We start from the raw sequence: 20,702 nt of genomic DNA on the forward strand, positions 1-20,702 counted from the left end.
TAAAAATAAAATAAAATAAAAATAAAATAAAATAAATAAAAGGAAAAATCTTAGAGATTAAAACAATAGGATGATTTCCACAAGGAACAAGAATTAATACCAACTGTCACTGAGTGAATAATTACTGACAGTCATGTTTCTATACAACTTTCTTGTCAGAAGCTTAAATTTAGGTCAGGAATGTTCAGCTCTAAGTTGCTGACAAGTTAACATTCTTTACCCATTGGTTTGACTCAGCAGCTATCGGCTTCTCTAAGCAGCCAACGGGACTTTGAAATGAAAAACAGATGGCAACACAGCAAGAGAAGGCTGTAACAGAGTTGTACGCCAGCAAATTGTATCAAGATGTTGCAATGTACTGAACACAGGAGGATGATGGAAACTGGGGCAAGTTCTGGATGTCTGAAAGACGTTACACTGTACGTGCATCACACAGTGTCCTAAATCTGTTCAATTTTTTTTTTTCCACGAAGTAATGTTGGGGAGTGTCGTCACTAAATACACACACGCTCTCTCTCATACACACACAGTCAGGCCACATGTTCTGCAGCCAGCCTGTTGAATCCACCACAGATGAACCTACTGAACTGTGCAAAGAAAGACCAGGCAGCTGACGCCTGGTTGTGAGCAGAGAGCTAGACGTGAAGCAAAGCAGAAGTCACAGTCCACGCAACGAGAGATCCTGATCAGAAATCAACTGAAATCAAGTAAGTTTCAATTAAATGATGCATGCAGCAGCTCAACGTTTTATTTCTAACTTCATTTTTTGTGGCTCTGTTAAAAGAAATGGAGATAAATTCAGAAAAAAAGAAGTTGACATAATTCTAGTTTAAAGGTTTGTTTATTGTTTTTGATTTCTTGCTTTTATGATTAAAAAAAAAGTGTGTGTGTGTGTGTGTGTGTTGGGGTCTGCAATAAAACACCAATCAGCTGTTAAAAAGATAACTAACACTCAAAGAAAATACCATCCATATTTCTTTTGGATGTTGAAACAAGGAGACAATAGGTGATTGAGATTAAAAAGCAGAGCAAAATCCGATCTTTCTTGCAAATGAAGATGTCTCACACTTTAAGGTTGGCTGAAAAAAATGCTGACATCCGCATACCAGCTGAATGGTGTTTTTGTTCAAAGCGATTATTTAAGAAAAACAGAGATTAAGCTCTCTTTAAACGTGGTTGATATTCAGGAATTTCTTGATCTTTATTTTTAACTCTGTTCCTGGTTCCTTTAACGTAGCTTACTGTGATTTTCTTTAAGTGCTCCTTCCATACAGTCCCTGCATTCTGCCTTTATCTGAGTCCTTGCAATCACTTTCAGTAGAGAGTTCCTGGATTTGACCCAAAGACTCCTCCCAATAGGAGGTTCCCAGGAAACCTCCAGGAAGAGAAACGTATGAGCCACCTTTCACTGAGCCTTTCCGATGAGGAGCATCAGCTAAACTCCAGGCTTTCTCCAGAATATGAAGCCTCTCCCCAAAATGGCCATCCTAAAACCCAATTCATCAAATTTTCAAACTCAAGAATGCAGTTTTTCCATGAACATGAAATGAGCATAGCTGTACCTGGATATGTTGAACAGTTGTCTATCTGAGTTGATTAAGCTGAGAAACATTGAGGACAAACTTTTTGTTCTTCATGCAGAAAAGAGTTGCAACATTTCCCTTCTAAGACAAAAGCTTAGTGACTGCTCTGTGTGCAGGCAAAGACTGACACTAAATAAACCCTGGGCATCACTTTACCCCTAAAAGTTCTTTAGTGACAGTTTTCAGCTGTCAGTTATTTTTAAATTAGATTAAGTTACAATGAAATTCCTGCAAAGATTATTTCAACGTCTGCTTTCAACAATGCTTTAGTTTTTAACATGTTTTAAATATTTTTTTGCACAAAATAAGGGGCATGCAGGCACAAAAAGGGTAAGATTTAAACTCCCTGCACTAGTAGAAAGCTTTTCTTCGATTCTTATGCAGCATACCAGGGAATTTGTCTCCACCTAGTGGAGAAAAGTTAACATGAAACCTAATTCTTAAATAATTGGGACACGATTACTTTTAGAAAATGTTCCTAAACACAATGAAATAGAGAAAGATGTTCTAAACAAAAGCGAAAAACACACTGCAAATAATAAAATTAAAACATAGCTGCAAATATTGGAGAAAGTAACAGCAGGTTACGGCACCATATGAAATTTAGCTTTTGCAGGAGTAAAATTTGGCCAGAAAGGCAGAAAAAATGAAGACCGACACCAATATTTTTCAATTAGATCACACAGAACGTGTATCTAAAATGTGCAAAAATTAGAAAGTATTTTAGAAGCACAAAAGTGTTGTTAAAATGGATTGAAGTGAAAAAACAGCCAGAAAAAAGACGACCCAGAGGACATTTCATTGGGTAAAAAAACTTAAGGAGATGTTTTGAGAAAATATTAATTTATAGATAAGACAAAAGTTAGACCATTAAACTCCCAATCTTTTATCAAGAGACAGTGAACAAGGTTTGCTTTGCTAGGAAAAAGTTTAAGCATTACCTGCTGAGCTGTAAATTTCTTCTTTGTCTAAGCAGCATTTCTTGGACCTCAGCAGCACAGGACTTGACCCTGAACAGCAGGAAAGATGGAGTGCAACGGGGATCCAAACGGCTACAGCTTGACATTGGTCAAACCAAGGCCTCCTCCATCAACACAAAGCCAGACAGACTCTTTCCTGACCGCAGCCCGGTTGGCCCGTGAAGGACTGCTGGAGGACGGAAAAGCAGGACGGCAGTTTTCTGCTCTTAGACAGTCTCCTTCTTCACAAGAAAACCATGGTGTTGTCTTGAAAGACCTGAGGATCAGGCGGTACACCGTCATCTCAAGGAGGAAGATGGAAACCGACAGAAAGACGGACAATGAAGAGGGAAAGCAAACCCCTCAAGGTGCCTCCTCACCAAAAACAGAAGTAGAGAGACAGAAAGTGTGTTTGAGTCCATCTGGCTGTCGTTTCACATGTAGACAACCTGGAAGGTTTAAAGTTGCAATATTACCAGTAATAGCGGAAATTTAGGCAACACTACAGTCAGGGTTCCAGACTTGTTGGTAAATTTGTGGTTTTGAAGTCTGAAAAACACCTGAAGACTAATGTTTGGTTATTCCTAACATCAGCACTATCTAGTTTAAGAGAAAGTCTTTGTGTAAGGGTATTAGATTAAGCACTTGACTTAAGTACTCAGACTACCGGACATAGCCATCAACCTTTTATTAAATACATCACCTGAAGTCAGCAGTTTGTATTTGACTGTTTTCCAACTAAGACACAGTGGCTTCTATGGTGCTGTGGTGGTGCAGGGGCAAAGCATGACCCATGTATTGAGGCCTTGGTCCTTGTGGTGGTGGTCACAGGTTTGATTCCCAGCCTGGTAACATAAAGACCACTAGAGCCAATGGCTTTAAAAACAAAACAAAAAAAACACTGGCTTCACCTTGCAAACTTAAGAAAGTGGCACTGACACCCATAATTTCAGGGGGAAAAACATTTATATTTGAACACATTTCCATCTATTGGAAAACACTGACATCTAGTGGCCGTAAGTGGAAGTTCAGGTGCACAAGATTTTTCCCCTTATCAACCTGTAATTAATATATTTTATTTAGATAGTAGCACATTATTGTATGTGGAACGGAACTGCATTTTTTTTTTTTTTTTACATTTTTGTCATTAAAAAGAACCTGAAAAGTGTGGAGTGCATTTCTGTTCAATCGCACAAAACGTAGATGTGTTTGATAGATCTAGGGAGACTGATGTAATATAGACATGAAGACGAGCAAAATAAAATGGCTTTTGGCTAATTTTGCATTATCATACTATAATGTAATATAGTCAAGCTAAAAGTACCACTGTGGTCAGTAAGTACAAATCAGCAAGAAAAAACGGTTGGTTGGTTGGTTGGTTTATTTATGCTCTGCCACATTTCTTGAATTTACTTTTGTTGAGCGAAAATGCTACTTTCATTTTGTGGTTGTTAATTTAACCAAGTACATAAAACCTGTGGTCTGCTCTAACATAATGAATGACAATTTAACTAATATCATAACTGTGTTCAGAGGCTCTTCAAACGCTGACCAGAGACCCAACACTTGAATGGACTACGTGTCAATCTTCAAGATATTAATAAAATTAGAATATTATGAAAAAGTTGATTTATATCAGTAATTCCAGTCAAAAAGTGAAACTTGTATATTATAATCGTTCATAACACAGATTTATATTTTTCAAATGGTTATTTATTTTAATGTTGATGATTATAACTCACAACTAATGAAAAACCCAAATTCAGTATCTGAGGAAATTAAAATATTACTCAAGACAATACAAAAAGAAGATTTTAGAAATGTTGACCAACTGAAAATCATAAGTAATTACAGCACTCTGTACTTACTTGGGGCTCCTTTGGCCTGGATTACTGCAGCAATGCAGAATGACATGGAGTCAGTCAGTGTGATATCCCCCTCCACTTTACATGGAGGGATCCGTCATTTTTCTAATTGCTCTTTGTCCCAAGGCGCACCGGAAGGGGCAGCACCAGGATCCGCTAGGCCCCAGTGCATCTTGGTTATATAAGCAGCCTGTTCCAGTGTGCCAAAGGGGGGAAAGAGAGAGAAGGGACTGGAGGAGCGGAGTTGAAGCTGGCTTGGAGCTGAGCTGTTCTCTCCATCCAGCTCCGCTCTTCAGACTGGCTCTTCCCCAACTTGCCTGCCCACCCCGACTTTGTTTGGTTTTTGCTTTGTGTTGCATTGCTTTGCTTTTTTTTCTGCAGGACTCGCCTGCTCACACCACCAGCTTCTGGCGATGATTGGCCACAGGGGCCGCCTGCTTATTTGCTTTAGCTTTCTTGCTTTATTTTAAGTTTGATGCTCAATAAAGAGCTTATTTATTGCCTACGTCCGTGTCTCCCTGGTTGTTGTTACAGCTCAACGAGCCGGGTCGTAGCAGTCAGTCTGTGGCACTGCTCTGGTGTTATGAGAGCCCAGGTTGCTCTGATGGTGACCTTCAACTCTTATGAATTGTTGGGTCTGGTGTGCATCATGTCTTCCTCTTTACAATACGCCATAGATTTTCTATGGGGCAAAGGTCAGGTGAGTCTGCAGGTCTGTGTGTAGGTGCCAAGTCCTGTTGGAAAATTAAATCTGCATCTTCGTAAAGTTGGTTAGCAGCAGGAAGCATAAAGTGCTCTAAAACTTCATGGTAGAGGGGTGTGTTGACCTTTGACCTTGGAAAACACAGTGGACCAACACCAGCAGATGATATGGCACCCCAAACCATCAGTGACTGTGGAAACTTTACACTGGGCCTCAGACAACATGGATTCTGTGCCTCTCCTCTCTTCCTCCAGACTCTCTCTGGGACCTTGATTTCCAAAGGAAATGCAAAATTTACTTTCATCAGAGATCATAACTTTGGACCACTCAGCAGCAGTCTAGTCCTGTTTGTTTTTAGCCCAGGCAAGATGCTTCTGATGCTGTCTCGAGTTCAAGAGTGGCTCGACAAGGAATGCGACAGCTGAAACCCGTCTTACATCTGTCCATGGTGGTTCTTGAAGCACCAGCTCCAGACCACCTTTTGAGAATCTCTCCATATTTTTGAATAAGTTTTGTTTCAATTCTCAGGATGTGGTTATCCCTGTTGCTTGCCCACTTTTGTTTTTCCCCAACACAACTTTTCCTATCTCTTACCTCTCTTGTGCTTGGACACAGAACTCTGTGCAGAGTGCAAAATGACATTTTGTGCTTTGTCCTCTTGTGCTAGGTGTCAAAGGTCATCTTTTGGACACCTGTCAAGTCAGCAGTCATCCCTGTGATTGTGTTGCCTACAGAACTGGATAGGGAGACAATTTAGAGACCTTAGCAGGTGTTTTTAGTCGATTAGTGTGGCACCAGGGGTTTTCAATTAAAACTCACAGAATACTCCAATTTTCTGAGATACTGAATTTGGAATTTTCAGTCTTCTGTAATAAAGGCATAAATAAAAAATATTTGAAATACATCTGTCTGTATTGTAATGAATAAATACAAATTTCACTTTTTGAATGGAATTACTGATTTAGGTAAACTTTTTCATGATATTCTAATTTTAAGACCATCACCTGTATATTCCCCATCACCAGCACACCATATTTTAATACTTTTGAAAAGCACTGAATTTCCACAGCCAACTTCTTGGCACATGACCTTGTGTGTTTTTCTTTCCGATTGTCAAGTGTTTGCTGGACGAATCTCCACCAGGTGGCGACAGATGTATACTAAAACTAGTTATTTCCAGGATACTGAATTTGGAATTCCTTAAGTTGTAAGCCACAAACAGACGTAAACTGCATAAATACACAACTGGACATTTTGGACCCTTCATGTTTTTAAAACACCTGTAAATTGATGCTTTGTGAAACTAGATTCCAGAAATTCAAACTTAAGCCAGTTATATTTAACAGTAACATTAAAATAACAAAATAGAACAGAGATTTTACCAAATGTGAATGTTTATTACTAATAAAGGCCAGAGACACTGGCTAAGAAGACTACACTGGCAAGATTAAATCTGTCCAAAAAAGAAAAGAAAAAACAAAAACAGGGGGACAATCTAAAATCAGCGGTACTTAAATACTCTAAACAGAAACACCCACATTACGTCCTACACAGCTGTAGGCCTTCACACGTCAGCCTCACTCAAATGGTTTTCACGTATTCAGACAAACTTCACAAGCCCTCCAAATAAAAAAAAAAAAACTCAACTTAAACCCCATTTTGATTCAACAAACCTGCAAGCGTCAGAACAAAAAGAAAAAAATTACTGAAAACTGGTTTTATTTGTCAAAAAAGCTCCTTTACAGCGCAACGATTTTATACTGTAAAGCCAGCACACATGTAAAATACAACCCTTACAATACATTAGAATCAAAACAGGTACCAAAAAGTACAGTAAAAATTACACTTCCAGTGGAAATGTGGAGGGGAAAAAAAAAAAAAAAAAAAGAACACACCAAAGGGAAAAGCAAAACAAAAAGGCTAAAAAAAAAAAACATGGAAAAGTTACATTTCAGATGTTTTCTGTACAAATGGTCTTCTGTCATAAAAGAGGTCTTAGTGAACCCAGTGTGTCCGTCCTGCCGTCGGTGTTACTGGATCACTGGAGTCTTGAGGAACACAAAAGGTTTAAGTTAAACTTAAATCTGAATAAAGTGCAAAAACATTATTCATTACCAAAAAAAACCCCAGAATAATTAAATAAAAACCAAGACAGCAAATTCTGTTCATCTGAGCCTACTGTCCTGGTTGAGCTGCTGATTTAAGAACTCCACGCATTTATGTAGCGTATGTGAATGTGTTGCAGTCGGCATACCTTCTGCCACCAAGTGATCATCAGTACGGCTTGTAGCTGGTCTGGTGTGCCCCCCGCCTCGGGGTTTTACCATAGCTGGCATTCCCCTGGTCTGTCATGGAGACAAAACAAGAAAGTCAGACACTTTGGCAGGAAGTTTCTCTACCGTCTCCTAAATATAAACATCAAAGGATGTGGACGGATGTCCATCTTTAAATGGTCACCCTTTAATCCCTGCAAACCAAACTGGGACCAATTGGTAGGGAAGAAAAGATGGCAAATGGAGAGAAATAAAAATCACACCAAGTGGTGAAGAAAACTCTAAATATGGTTGAAATGAAATTCCCAGCATCTAAGTGTTCTTTCATAATTTCAATACTTCCAAAGACTTGAACACTTCACCCGCTACTGGGACCATCAAGTCATTAGATGTAAAATACTCTCAAAGCCACAGAAATAAAAAATAAAAAAATACAATAAAAATCTGAAGACTGATGAAACAAGTTCATCGACTTATCACTTACTGTAGTCATATCCGGTGCCATATCCATAGTAACCAGAAGAGTAGTCGTAATTGCCGTAGCCACTGTATCCACCGTAGCCATAGCCTTGACTGCCATACCCCGGGTAGTAGTTTCCGTAGCCCTGGTTCCAACTCTGGCTCTGACCTGAGACAACAATTGATCTTGTTCAGACCGAATACAAAGCAAGGGCGGCCTCCCTGGCCTAAAACCCCTTAAAGACGACCAGTATGCAATGATGTGCTTCCGTTTGGACAATCACTAGAACTCACAAGAATTGAGAAACAAGAGCAACTACGACTAAAACCTAAAAGTAATGAAATGATGAGAAATAAATTGTCCTCCTATGCAGGGGTTCCCAAACTTTTACATGCCATGAAATCCCAAAGAGCATTAACGCCTGGCTGAGGACCTACTTTTCAAATCAAAATTTGTAGAGAAACATCAACCTTTAGAATGTTTTTGTATCAACTATTGAATAATTACATTTATTAAGAATAACTGCTGTTTCACACCTTCTGATTCTAGATGGCCATGAGTTCTATGGTGGAAAGTTTTATCAGATAATATGTCTATTACAAGATAATAAAATTTTTCATTACAATCCCCTCTTTCTTATAAAAATATGTAATACTTCATACTAATCCCATCAAATTTTACGTCATCCCACAGTTCTTACGGTGCTTGCAGCAGAGTAAGTTCCTTTGCTCTTTTTCATTATCAAACATTTCTATTGCTTGCTTGCTACACTAGCTTGAGGAGCAAAGTAGCTTGATTATTTTTACAGCCAATTTGAAAATGAGCATCAGGAATAACATTTATATCAATTTAAACATTTAATTAAAAAAAAAAAAAAGGTTTTTCCTCATCTTCCCTCCAACTTTGAGGTCCTTACATCGCCCCCTGGTGGCACACATTTGAAAAACACTACTCTACTATATATGAAACAGTAGCTTTGTCGTTTACCTCCACGGCCCCTTCCTCCCCGGCCTCCGTATCCTCCTCCACGCCCCGTCCCATACTGCTGCTGCTGGTACACCTCCTTCGGCTGGGCGATCTTCAGCTCACACTGTGGAGGAAATGAAACCCGTGTCTTGACCTGAAGCCATCCAGCTTTGAGAAGGCAAAGAAAGAGAGACGAGTGTACACACCCTGCCACCTTCGATGGTGTGGTATTTCTTCTCCAGACACTTCTTGACGCTGGCTTCATCTTTATACGTGATGAAAATGAAGCCCCTCCTTTTCTTGGATTTGGGGTCGATGGGCAACTCGATGGTCTCAATCTAGAAGGAGAACATCACAATATAAATGCTGCAAACTTCAAGTGCAACTTCAGTTCACATAAAAAGAAGGTTTGCTAGAAAATATATGCAACCTGTTTCAACGATGTCTCTACTATAACTGGACACCAACCTCTCCAAAAGCGCCAAAGTATTCCCTGATAGCCTCCTCGGTTGCTTCAGGATTCAACCCTCCAACAAAGATCTTCTTAGCAGGCTCTTTCTTCATCGCCATCGCCCTTTTAGGGTCGATCTGACGTCCGTCAAGTCTGTGTTCTTTCTGTTCCAGCACCTACAGAAACAAAAAGTATCGGTGACTCCAAGAAAGTCAATTGACGCATCTCAAGAATGTGTTTTGCTGTTTTAAGGAGGCTCACTTTGTCCACACTGGCAGAGTCTTTAAAGAGCACAAAGCCGAAGCCTCGGGACCGGCCAGTGTTGGAGTCCATTTTGATGGTGCAGTCTGAGACCTCCCCAAACTTGCTGAAGTAATCCTTTAGGTCTTTTTTACTCGTGTCCCAGCTGAGGCCACCAACAAACATTTTTCTGCAAACCGAAGACACAAAACACTTCCATCTCTTCTAAAAGACAAAACTTATTCCCTTAAACCCAGTAAACACTGGAGTTAGCATGACTATCTTTAAACTCTTACCCAGCATCCTCTTCTCCTTTGCTGGCGTCGATCTTGCCACCGTCTGTGCCGCTGTCCTGGCTGTCGTCGCCCCCCATCAGCTCCTGCTCGGCTCCATTCTGGTCCTCGTCTCCGTTCTGCTCCGATGTCTCCATGAGCAGATTCTCTGCGTCTGCCATTCTGAAATTGGTTTCTGTTCAAGAGACTGAGTACACACAAGCACAAAATTCAAATTATGAGGACCAACACTTGAAATGTTGAACAGGCATAACAGCTTAGTTTCTTTTTATTTTTAAAGTAGAAAAATGATGAGATGTTAATAAATTTGGCAGTTTAAGGCCAAGAAGGAGCAAAATTTATGCCTTCTAAAAAAATGCCCCCAAAGGATCACAGAACTTTATATTTTTAGTGAAAGACGGAGCTCTTCAGTGCGTTTCCAATTCATGCAGTTATGTGAAAACTTTTGTTTTCTCCTAGAGAAAATATGAAACCATGGTTACTGCAACTGATAAATACTAATCCTAAGAAGTATATGATAAAATAAAAAGAGTGCTGTAATGTTTATATGGCGAATTAGTTCTTCAAATCAAGTTCCCTCCAAAATACTCAACCTTGCTTGTGTTTCAGCATTTCAATAAAACTGAATAAATCATGAGCCATAATACATCCGTTTAATATTTTTATAATTAAATCACAAAGCACCACTTTCTGGGAGTATACATTTCATTTGATGAGTTCAAATATGTTGTTCAATCTGCACTTATGTATTCATTTAAAGCAAGTATTTGACCATTTTCTTTCCTGGGACAATTAAAATGCCTTGTGTAAAAATAATTGGATTTTTAAAGTACGCCACTATATTACAGACTATACTATTTTTGTCTACCACATCTGAGAGTTCTAAGGCATTTGCTCCAGAAACTTCACTCTTTTGCAACATTGATTGATGCAAGCTGCCCTTAAAAACTAAAGAACTTCACCGTTTTTGTTCTACAGTGGTCTGAAAACTGGCAAATTATTTTCATAAATTAAAAGCATATGCCATTTTAATTAATATAGAAGATCACAATAAATGAATAAGTACTCTGCTTTCCTTCCCCAACTCCCCTTCAAAGCCATCACTGTATAATTTTGGATTGAATAGTTTTATAACCACATCACTTGAACTCGTCAAACTGGGCCTGAAAGTTTCCTAATAAACTAACTTCCACTTAAAAAAAATACATTTATTGGTACGTTGCAAACAGATATGAAGTCCAAGCTCCAAAATGAACAAGTCTTCTTTCTTCTTTTTCACAAATTGAACTAGAATTTCGCAAACAGAAATGAATAATTTAAGTGATCCCGACTATGAAAGGCCTCCTTTTTCGTAGTATGGCAGAAATATTACACGTTTCTGATGATCGCTTAACTGCTAAGATTCATTCATTTCTAGACAAGACGGTACAACACAAAAGTAAACATGAGGAAATGATGAAAAAAGAGATGTGTGCATCTCTGAGGCTCCATAAAACGACAATATATAAACAAAAAGAACGAGCGCCGCGAGTCTCCATGTTGTTGAGCGTTTGAGCGGACCGCGCTTTGCCTCGTACCCGCTCGGGACAAATAGTAGGCCTCACTTGCAGCTAATCACTAAGGAGCTCATTAAATTACTAATAACAAATAGTCTGGCAGTATACACCAATAAACAAGAGCTAAAGTATACGCATGTATTGCTTAGTAGCGTGGAAACAAGGAAGAGAGCGTTTCATTCATCGCTTTAAATAACCGCGTTCATGACCATTAGCTCCCTCGGCTAACTAAATGCTAACATCAAGACACGCCGCAAATAAAAACCGCCCCTCTCACAACAGACGCACACAGAATAACGCCTAAATAAAACTGAACCATCTCACTAAGGTTTAAGTGAGCTAATAACAACAGAATCTGTTGCTTACTTTGCGTGAATAAACCAGTGGGTCGCCGACTCGCAACTCAAAATGGACACTCCAAATTCGCCGCTAACTCGTGGCAAAATATATACGACCGGATGTGAGCAAGCAGTAGGAAAGCTCGTAAAGACGGTGTATGTGATTGGACAAGGTCTTGGGTTTAATAATCAAAGCTCTTTCTCTATTGGCTGAGAGGGTGAAGGCTGTGACAAAAGGCATAGTCACCAGCCGAATGTTCTTTCTCTGTTAGCATTGCTTTTCACGCTGCTGTTTCTGTTTAAGATATATATCAACGCATACATATTAGAGTAGTCGCCGCATCGGCTTCTTTGCCCATGATACATGAGCACCTCCGCCATATTGTGAGTGGCAAAGTTTCCGAAACAGGGTTTCTGAACAAAAGAAACACTCAATTTAATGTTAAACTAATTTTTGATATGTAATTGTATGTTTGTTTTTGTAAAATTTAGTTGAATAAAACAAAAAACATTTATTGTCCCTCAGTGGGAACATTCGGTTGGACCGGCAGCAAAGTGTCAGGCAAGTCAAAGCAACTAAATTTACACAAAAATAAAAATAAGAAAATAGAATTAAGAATGACATAGTGTACCGTAAGAGCTAAGTTACAGCATAAAACAGTACCAAACAGCTATTAAAATACACACTCTGATTCAAAGAAATGTGCAACTGAGTAAGATAAAATAAGACATGTATGAAATGTGACTGTGTATTTGTGCATAAAACGAGACTATTTACAAAAACTAAAGAACGGCAAACAACAGAGATGTGCAGGAATGTTAATCAAAATGAGAAAACCTACACACTAAACAGTAGGGATGTGGACATTTCTGAGCATAAGTCTAATAATAAAATATTCCAGTTCCAATTGCTGGGAGGAAGGATCTATAATTACACTGCTTTGTGCACAAAGGATTCAGCACTGAAGGACCTCTCCAATTCAGCAACAGCTTCATGCATGGGATTGACTGTCCAACAGGGGCTCCCACCACCTGTGGCCTGCACTAGGTTGAGAACTGCATCATTTTATTATGATGCAGTTGGCCTGATTGGTCTTCCTGATTAGTTTAACTGCTTTATCTTTAGATAAGCTGCTGCTCCTACATACTACACTACAGAAGACAGCTGATGCCTCCACAGAGTCAAAAAGGGCCTCCAGGAGCACCCCTTCCACTTCAGGACCTCATTCTTTTCAACAGGTAGTGTCTGCTCTGACCTTTCCTATAAAAAGCATCAGTGTTATGACTCCAGTTCAGTTTATTGTTCAGGTGAACACCCAGATACTCCAAAGAGTACCAATGTTGTAATCACTGAGAAAATATATCTTCAAAACAAAACTTAAATTGACTTAATCTCAAAAATAATAGCAACCCACTTAATTCAGATTTGTAAAAAAAAAAAACTGTATTATCGACATTATCCTGCAACCATAGAACTACTGTGTCCCTATAGTTGATGCCTCTTACTAAGAGGGAATTAAAATCAGAGAGAAAAATTGATAGGGAAATTTAACATTCAGTCTCAAACAGCAAAACTATTAAAATCCAGAACAGGCAAAATGGGAACATGGGGTTAATATGCAAATTAGATATGCTGGAAGTTTATCGCTTCAAAAAAAAAAAAAAAAACCAGAGCAGAACAGCTTTGTACTTTACCATCTGAATGCAAATGAATCTTCTAGAAGACCAAAGGTGAAAGTTGTTCAACTCTGAATAAGTTTTCTGCTTCATTCCAAATATGCAAACAATTCAAAATCCAGAAGGAAACATTTAATTTGGACTTATCGACTGCATAATTTACATCATGCACACAATATGTAAATTATCTGATATACAGTGCATAAACCTGGAACAGGCACCAAAGGAGGCAAGTGTTGCTCATCTGCCATGAGCAGAATCGCATTACAAGATGCAGTCATGGTTTTCAGTAGAAATATGGAAGCGGTTTGCCCCTTTTATTATGATGCAGTTGGGGCTTTGAGGTGGTCATTGACACAAGTTCAAGTGTCAAATACCTCATCTGAATTCAAAATATCTTAAGTTCACATTCATACAGCCACCACCCACACCAAGTCATGCCATACCAAGTTGTTAGATGTCTGGGGGGAAGAAAAAAAAAAGAAAGAAAAGCACAACTGGCAGATGATGCAGAAATAAATTTATTTTTCAATGACAGTTCATTCTCACTTTATTCACATTTGATTTAATCTAAGTTAAAAACACATAGAAGAATTAGATTAAAATTGCACAATAAGTTTCATAAAAACCTGCTTAAACAGCAATATTTTAAACTATCAATTTAAACCAATTCAAATAAACTAATTTAAAGATTAAACAAACACTGTGAAACGAAGTCTAGTCTTAAAGGAATATATTCAGTACCAAGTGAAGAGCCACAGCCAACTTCAAGATCGAGATTTGGAGACCCAGTGGTACTTGTCGACACGGGGCCCCGCAAAAATAAACGTGGGCCGATTGGATTTAAAGCCTTTCTGGTTGGAGAACTGAGACAGTGGACATCCAGTAGCAGAAGAGAAAGCCTCTCCAGGGAAACCCTTCCTCTTTTCTCTCACCCAGGTCTGCGGAGCTCCTGGAGAGAACTCACTTAACTGTGAGCAAGAGGGGTACAACAGTTACCAGAGTCAAAACATCTCAGAAAGACCCTTTTAAAATTACAAGAAAAGCTCAATGTTGAGGCTAAATGAAGAAATGGACAATTTAAGAGTTTTGGACAATACTGTAGCTTCATGTGGGCTCACCCGGTAAATGCTGTTGGGGTTGATGATGGTTGGGATGGTTTTAGGCTCGAAGCCTGTGGAAGGGCAGGGACCTGATAGACTACGGCTGCTGTTGCTACTCATGGTTTTGTCCATATCCTTGTCTTCTTCATCAGAAGAACTTCCTGACTGGATGTCGAGGCTTGCTCGCTCCACAGCTTCATGGATGCGTCGTGAAAATTCCCCATCTCGCCGACAGCTGTCCAACACTGAGACGCAGAATGGAGTGCTACGTTCACCGTACCTTCGAAAGAAAACAAAAGCAGATAGAGAAAGTTCCTTAAACACACCGACTCCAGTGGTTATTATGGCAATCTTTAAATCACAATTGGAAAAACAAAAAGGAATACGTTCTCCATTGCAGAAAGCCAAACTTAGTTTAATTTCACTTGACTGTCAACATCTGAGAACTCTGCAATGCCATTTATCACCACCACATCTGGCTCTCAGGTAAACAGACCTGCAAGAAACCTCTCCAGGGTCGACCCACACCGTTAGCTCCAGGGGCAGCCCTAGGTCTTCGTACCGCACTGCGCTCCGCTCACAGGCCTGCTGCAACACCGGGTCCTGCAGCTGGACACGGTTCATACGAAGACACCTGAAACCAGATTGCAATGACAAAAAAATTAGGATCAGAGCTTCTTTGTCACAGAAGCACAGAGTTTCAATTCAGCACAGTCCGTTCAAATAAGAGACAAACCGCATAAGACGGGACGACAGGTGTTTGAGACTGAAATTCAGTTTAGTAACTGCATTTACACCTTACCATAACCAGTATATTACTAACCAAACAAGAACTTAGTTCACACCATACCTCTAAATTTAACTAATAACCACCACAATACAACCAGAACTTGGCCTCATAAGGCCCAGTGGGCTTCAGTAGGTTAGTGAATGTGCCAGAGAATGTCCCAAGCAGAATAGTTAAACAAGTTCACAATTTTCAACCAAGAGTACCAAGTTATATAGAAGGCAAGAGTTCTTATTTTGACCTTTTATAGAACTTTAAAAGAAAACATATGGCATTTAAAAACCTCCAAGCTTATGACAGAGCAATAAAATCATCTTTTAGGTTCAGTTATTTTTTGAGAGAAATAAAGCAGCCTACATCCAGCTGTTTTTACCTAGGAAAAACTCTGAAAATATTATATACAGTTAGAAATTGGTCACTTTCGTATCTGAGTGTCCCTTCAAAAGAAAATTGCTAGCATATTGGGATTATTGAGAATCACTTATTTTCTTAACCTACTCTAGATAGCTCAAGCAAACTTTTGGGCAAAGCAACTGACTAACTTGTAAGTGAACATTTATTGGTGAACAAAACCACCATAAGTGCAGCAGGATAACCCAACAGTGCATCACAATGAGATCCCAGGGTCCTCACCTGTAGGCCTGTCCTCTGGTGGGCACGCTTGGGTGCCAGTGATTCTTGTAGTTCTCGAACAGAGCCGAGGTGAGGGCGGCAGCAAACCGCTCCCTGCTGTCGTTATCCAGACAACCGTATCTTTTTACCAGCCGAGTGGTAAAGAACACAGCTGCAGCAATTTCCTCTTTCATGGTTTACACACTCTTTACTTTCCAGCTCAAAACACAGAAGCTATTCAGCTAAATAAGAATAAAAAACAAACTCAAATCATAAAAAGACTTGTACAATAAGCCTACTTCTATAGAAATGGAAAAATAAAATTAACCAGACAGACAATGCAAGCAAATGTAATTGCGGCTGAAATGTCATAAAGCTCTCTGGATGGGCTACAAAATCTAAAAAACCTAAATCGCAACAAACTTAATTAGTCAAAAAAAAGCAGCAGGATTTCAGCCTCAACACTTAAAAACAGCTTCTCCCTCCACTGCTTCTCAGGGCTTATTAAAAAGACAGCTCACCTGTGTGACAATCAGACACACCTGAACCGGGTCATATGATGACCCCAACAAGCGCTAAAATAATGCCTTCAATGCATCACTTTAGTGCTGAAATGTTGCAGCTGTTTTAACTAAAATGACACTCATTGTTTTTTTTAATAAAGCATGCTTACACAGTCAGAGCATGTCCTTTATTTGAATGAACAGTAAATATAAATAACATTAAACCAAAGTGCCAAAAAAAGATTCACATAAAAGTTTCAACATTAACATTCATCAAGTAAAAAGTGAGAATACAGGCAACAATGATACAAGAAAATAATCATTGGCAGTGAAATATTTGTAATTTTTCTTTCCCAAGCAGACTGATTTATTGATTTATTACCTTCTCTGTTAAATAAGTCGAACATTTGAAAGCAAATGCATCAGCAGGTTGGTAGAAGAAACAAGCCTCCTTTCAGATTGATTCATTGGTTTGCACATTTTTAACTCATTGCAAATATGAAATGCCCTTAAATGCAATAATTATTAAGTCTGTGTATTTGCAAATAGATCAGTGTAATTCTATTACACTAACAAAAAAGAATAAATAAATAAAAAATCCTATATGAAAGAAGTTGCATGTCAGAAGAGAAACTGGCAGATTTGGGGGAAAAATATTCCCCCAAATCTGCCAAAGTCCAACTTTAACAAAACATGTATGCTCCACACATTTCCATAAAAAAGTGAATTCACAGCTATTTAACTAGTTTATTATGAATAAAAACAAAGCATGTATGTTTTATTACCTAGCTATCCCCGCACAATAGGCCTTTGGGCTTCACGCAACAGATAGCAGATCTCAAGTATTTACAGACAAGAAAATATCCCAGAGCGTATTAAACAGAAACATTCAAGACTCATGAAAAGCTGCAACTTTCTCCAAATAATATAAAGTTAAACTTTTTAACTTTTTCAGGATCTTGAAAGAGCCAAATCTTTCATCAAGATAAAATCAGGACAAGAGAGCCTTATAGGACCTCTAGTGGTCAAGTTTTTAAATGCAACAATAACACTTCAACGGTTGCCAGATATTTAAGAGAGAAAATGTCCATCCTTCACTCAGATGTGATAAAGCCCATCCATTAGAATTAAAACTTCACAGACTATTTTCTGATTAGTGCAAGTCTGTTCAATCAGAGGAGAGTTCAACTACTGACCGTGAAATCACAACATCATTCCCCATGCAGAATATTGCCAAAGAATGAGACTTTTTTCCATTTTGTATCAAATACACCACCTGAATGCAAACAATTATTATTGCACAGGTTCAGCTGCTGGAATATGCAACTTTTGATGGTACCAAAAAGCATGCCACAGACCGAACATCAAGACCCCACCAGCTTTTAAAAATATGGCGTAACACAGCCAAACCCACCATGTAAATGGAGCTTTTCTTGCTTATTTTGATGACGGCATCGGAAAATTTGAATGAAGATTAATAATAGCTGAAGAGAGAAATGTATTGCCATGGCCAACACAATGTAAATGGTGTCTTGCTGTCTAAATAAAAAGACAAAAATATACTCAAGATCAAATTTTCAATGGTGATTTTAGAAACACACTTTAGGAAGATTTAGACCTCAGTTTGTTTCACAGCTGTTTTGTGCATATTAAAGGAACAGTCTGTTCAAAGAACATTGAATTTGACAAAAAAAAACAAAGTTATTGGAAGATGATTAAACTTTTTTCCCCCCAATAGAATATTTTCATAAAGATAATTATGACAGAGAACCAACTCCTTTTCAGTCAGACATCAAAACAGTTTTCATTTACATTCTCAACATTGTGCAAATGAGCTAATAGCTACATGCTATAATGGAAAAACTGATTACTGTAATGAGATTAATCTGTTTTCCCATTCCAAAAGACATAATGACTGGTTTTCTTAATGCTTTTCAGAATATACAGATATGAACTAATTGCTCATACCTGAAATGTTGACAGAAACAAACCTTTGGCCTGAACACCAGTCAGAAACAAAGAAAATCTTTCCAATGAGTTCTACAACTTGGTGATGAGAACCTTTTTAACATCTGGCTTTTTTGTTTTGGCACAGAACAAAGTGACTTTAAGTGCTTCTTTGTTTTTGTGTAAATCAAAATGTTGCCAATGTTGAACCCAAAATGTCTCATGTTCTGAACTATTACAAAAGAAAAACAAACACCAAATAATTGTCTTATTTTCCTAAAGTAGCAATTTGTTTTTTTCTACATTTTCTTCATTTTGAATTTTCAACCAATCACAACACTCCTCCTTCAATCCCTGCATTACTACAGCAGTAAACATTCAGCAACTTTTCAAGCAGATGATAAAAGTGCCCCAGAACTCCACAAGATAATTAAAGGCATTTATGATTAAGAAGGGGATAAAATGTGTTGAAACTGGAGAGCTTTCAGAAGAACATGAAGGAGAAACACGTTTCAAACTTTAGCTTAAGTCAACAAAAACCTACAAGCTCACAGCAGAATCTTTTCTGTAAACTTTTAAACGGAAACAGACGCTGTTGCATCTTTGAAATTAACCAGTCATATTAGAAATAAACTTATGAGGCTGTATTGACGGGGTTTGAAATTTGTGACAATAGGTCATATTGCATATCATAATGCAGTAAGTTACTCATCTGTACTTTGGAGACATTGATAGGACTGCCTCCTGAATAGTTAGGGGCATTTTTATGTACTTTCTATTCTCTTATTTTATTGATTGTTTTATTTTTTTCTTTTTAATGTGACTTGGACTCCAACTGAAATAAAATCAATCAATCTATTTATATTTAGATTGGAGGGAAATCTAGAAATCTTAATTCCAATCAGTTGATTTACTTGTTCTCCAGTTTATTTTTTTGTTAAAAAAAAACAAAAAAACAAGACAAGCCTTAAACACGTTAAGATTTAATTGTACATTTTTCTTTTGGATTCAAAAGAATTGAATCAGAATGCAATTTTTATTTCTTAAAAAAAATGTAGTGAATCTAGCGTTAAAACAATGAGCTGCTGATTTTGACGTCATTTTCCAGGATGATTCATTTTCTGTCGACTGAACAAAGAGCGTGAAAACGTTTCTTCAGGAAAGTCAGATCAAACCAGTAGCAGTTGGGATCTTAATTATTAACTTATAGAGGGGATTAAAGAAAAAATATATAACAAAAGACCGAATCCAGGAAACAGTCGCTGTTTACTCTATAAATACAGAGGAAACGTAACTCAGGTGCTTATTCCCAATAAAACCATATGAACAGCGCAGACATTTTTTGTGGTTCGGAAACCTTTTAAAAAAATTTTGTGGGTTATCAGCCTCTGCTGGAACAGAAATGACTGAAAGAAATTTTACATTTTCACAAACAAAAAGTAAATAAGTTAGCATGTCCACAAACCCAAGAAGATTTCTAAACACAAAACACCCAGCTTTAAATATAACTCATATTCAAGTAAAATCCACATCTTCAGCTTTTAAAAGAAACATAAAATAACATTTGACATTTAAACATGTTTGGTGGTGTGGAATGTGAATATTTAGGTGTAATGTCTTTGGACCTATGCAATACATTTCAAATAAGTTAGCTTAGAAGTAAATGTGGTTTTCTTAATGCATGCAGAGCTCCCTGAATCTTATTTGGATGTCTCGCAATGGAGCAGCTGCAGAGAAATGTAACGGGGCCTAAAAGAATCACAGTTTGGCACAAAATAAAAAACTGAATATACAGCTGATTTACAGGAAGTACATCCACCTTTAACGGGTGGATGAGTCTGTACAGACATTTACATCATTTACCCTGTCAGGACAGAAATTACCAACCAGTTAGTTCCCTGTTGCTGTCTCAGAATGGAAGTGAACAAATTCAAAGGAATACGTCACTGAGGCAAAATAAGACAAAAACTTCATTAAAATTAGCAGCTCTGTAAAATAAAGTATAAATATAAATAAGAATGCAAATGTGTCACTTCTCTTCTCTTTGGAGACTTTGGTTCAGTTGGGATCTTAACAGCACATTTTATTTTCCAAAATCTTCCTATAGACAGATTTTCTAACTCTTTTCACATAAAAACAGACGTTTTCACGTTTATTACTTCCTTTCATTCTGGACATCTGCTTTCCCTCCAGCCTGTAACAGTTAGCCTGTCATTTGTTCAGTTTTTCTATAAAATATAAAGCATCGTGGCTTTAAAAAGAATCTATTCATTATGGCTGTGCCGCCGCATGAAGCTATGCGCAGTTAGATCAGATGTTCCAGTGTTCGACTCATCTTATGAAGTTGGACAAATCAGTTCAGGAGTAGTCAGTTCAGTAGGTAAAC

At 38.1% G+C, this 20,702-nt stretch overlaps 2 protein-coding genes and 1 long non-coding RNA gene across 3 annotated transcripts; 1 reads left to right on the plus strand and 2 right to left on the minus strand.

Moving 5' to 3' along the window:
- The first annotated feature begins 516 nt into the window (after nt 1-516).
- LOC103152888 (uncharacterized) lies at nt 517-3,710 on the plus strand. Its single transcript, XR_477759.2, has 2 exons — nt 517-707; nt 2,560-3,710. It is a non-coding gene; the product is annotated as an uncharacterized LOC103152888 (long non-coding RNA).
- Nucleotides 3,711-6,486: 2,776 nt separating this feature from the next.
- On the minus strand, nt 6,487-11,823 carry LOC103152889 (heterogeneous nuclear ribonucleoprotein A/B-like). Its single transcript, XM_007573543.2, has 9 exons — nt 11,716-11,823; nt 9,797-9,980; nt 9,522-9,690; nt 9,278-9,436; nt 9,016-9,147; nt 8,831-8,933; nt 7,868-8,011; nt 7,365-7,455; nt 6,487-7,158 (listed from the first exon to the last, which is right to left on the minus strand). Exons 2-8 carry the CDS (start codon nt 9,952-9,954, stop codon nt 7,385-7,387), a joined length of 936 nt encoding a protein of 311 aa, XP_007573605.1. The 5' UTR covers nt 9,955-9,980; nt 11,716-11,823; the 3' UTR covers nt 6,487-7,158; nt 7,365-7,384.
- Nucleotides 11,824-13,867: 2,044 nt separating this feature from the next.
- Nucleotides 13,868-16,503, minus strand: btg4 (B-cell translocation gene 4). Its single transcript, XM_007573544.2, has 4 exons — nt 15,888-16,503; nt 14,964-15,101; nt 14,486-14,747; nt 13,868-14,335 (listed from the first exon to the last, which is right to left on the minus strand). Exons 1-4 carry the CDS (start codon nt 16,058-16,060, stop codon nt 14,132-14,134), a joined length of 777 nt encoding a protein of 258 aa, XP_007573606.1. The 5' UTR covers nt 16,061-16,503; the 3' UTR covers nt 13,868-14,131.
- Between the last annotated feature and the right edge of the window lie 4,199 nt (nt 16,504-20,702).

This window comes from Poecilia formosa, unplaced genomic scaffold (assembly GCF_000485575.1).
Source record: "Poecilia formosa unplaced genomic scaffold, Poecilia_formosa-5.1.2 Scaffold332, whole genome shotgun sequence".
In the NCBI taxonomy this organism is placed as follows: domain Eukaryota; kingdom Metazoa; phylum Chordata; class Actinopteri; order Cyprinodontiformes; family Poeciliidae; genus Poecilia; species Poecilia formosa.

Coding starts and splice junctions, on each gene's coding strand:
- LOC103152889 (XM_007573543.2), bottom strand. CDS start 9,954: ATGGCAGACGCAGAGAATCTGCTCATGGAGACATCGGAGCAGAACGGA. Junction 8,934..9,015: donor ACACCATCGAAGGTGGCAGG/GTGTGTACACTC, acceptor TTTCCTCCACAG/TGTGAGCTGAAGATCGCCCA. Junction 7,456..7,867: donor TGGCACCGGATATGACTACA/GTAAGTGATAAG, acceptor TCTCCATGACAG/ACCAGGGGAATGCCAGCTAT.
- btg4 (XM_007573544.2), bottom strand. CDS start 16,060: ATGAAAGAGGAAATTGCTGCAGCTGTGTTCTTTACCACTCGGCTGGTA. Junction 15,102..15,887: donor ACCAGAGGACAGGCCTACAG/GTGAGGACCCTG, acceptor ATCTGGTTTCAG/GTGTCTTCGTATGAACCGTG. Junction 14,748..14,963: donor CCTGGAGAGGTTTCTTGCAG/GTCTGTTTACCT, acceptor TTTCTTTCGAAG/GTACGGTGAACGTAGCACTC.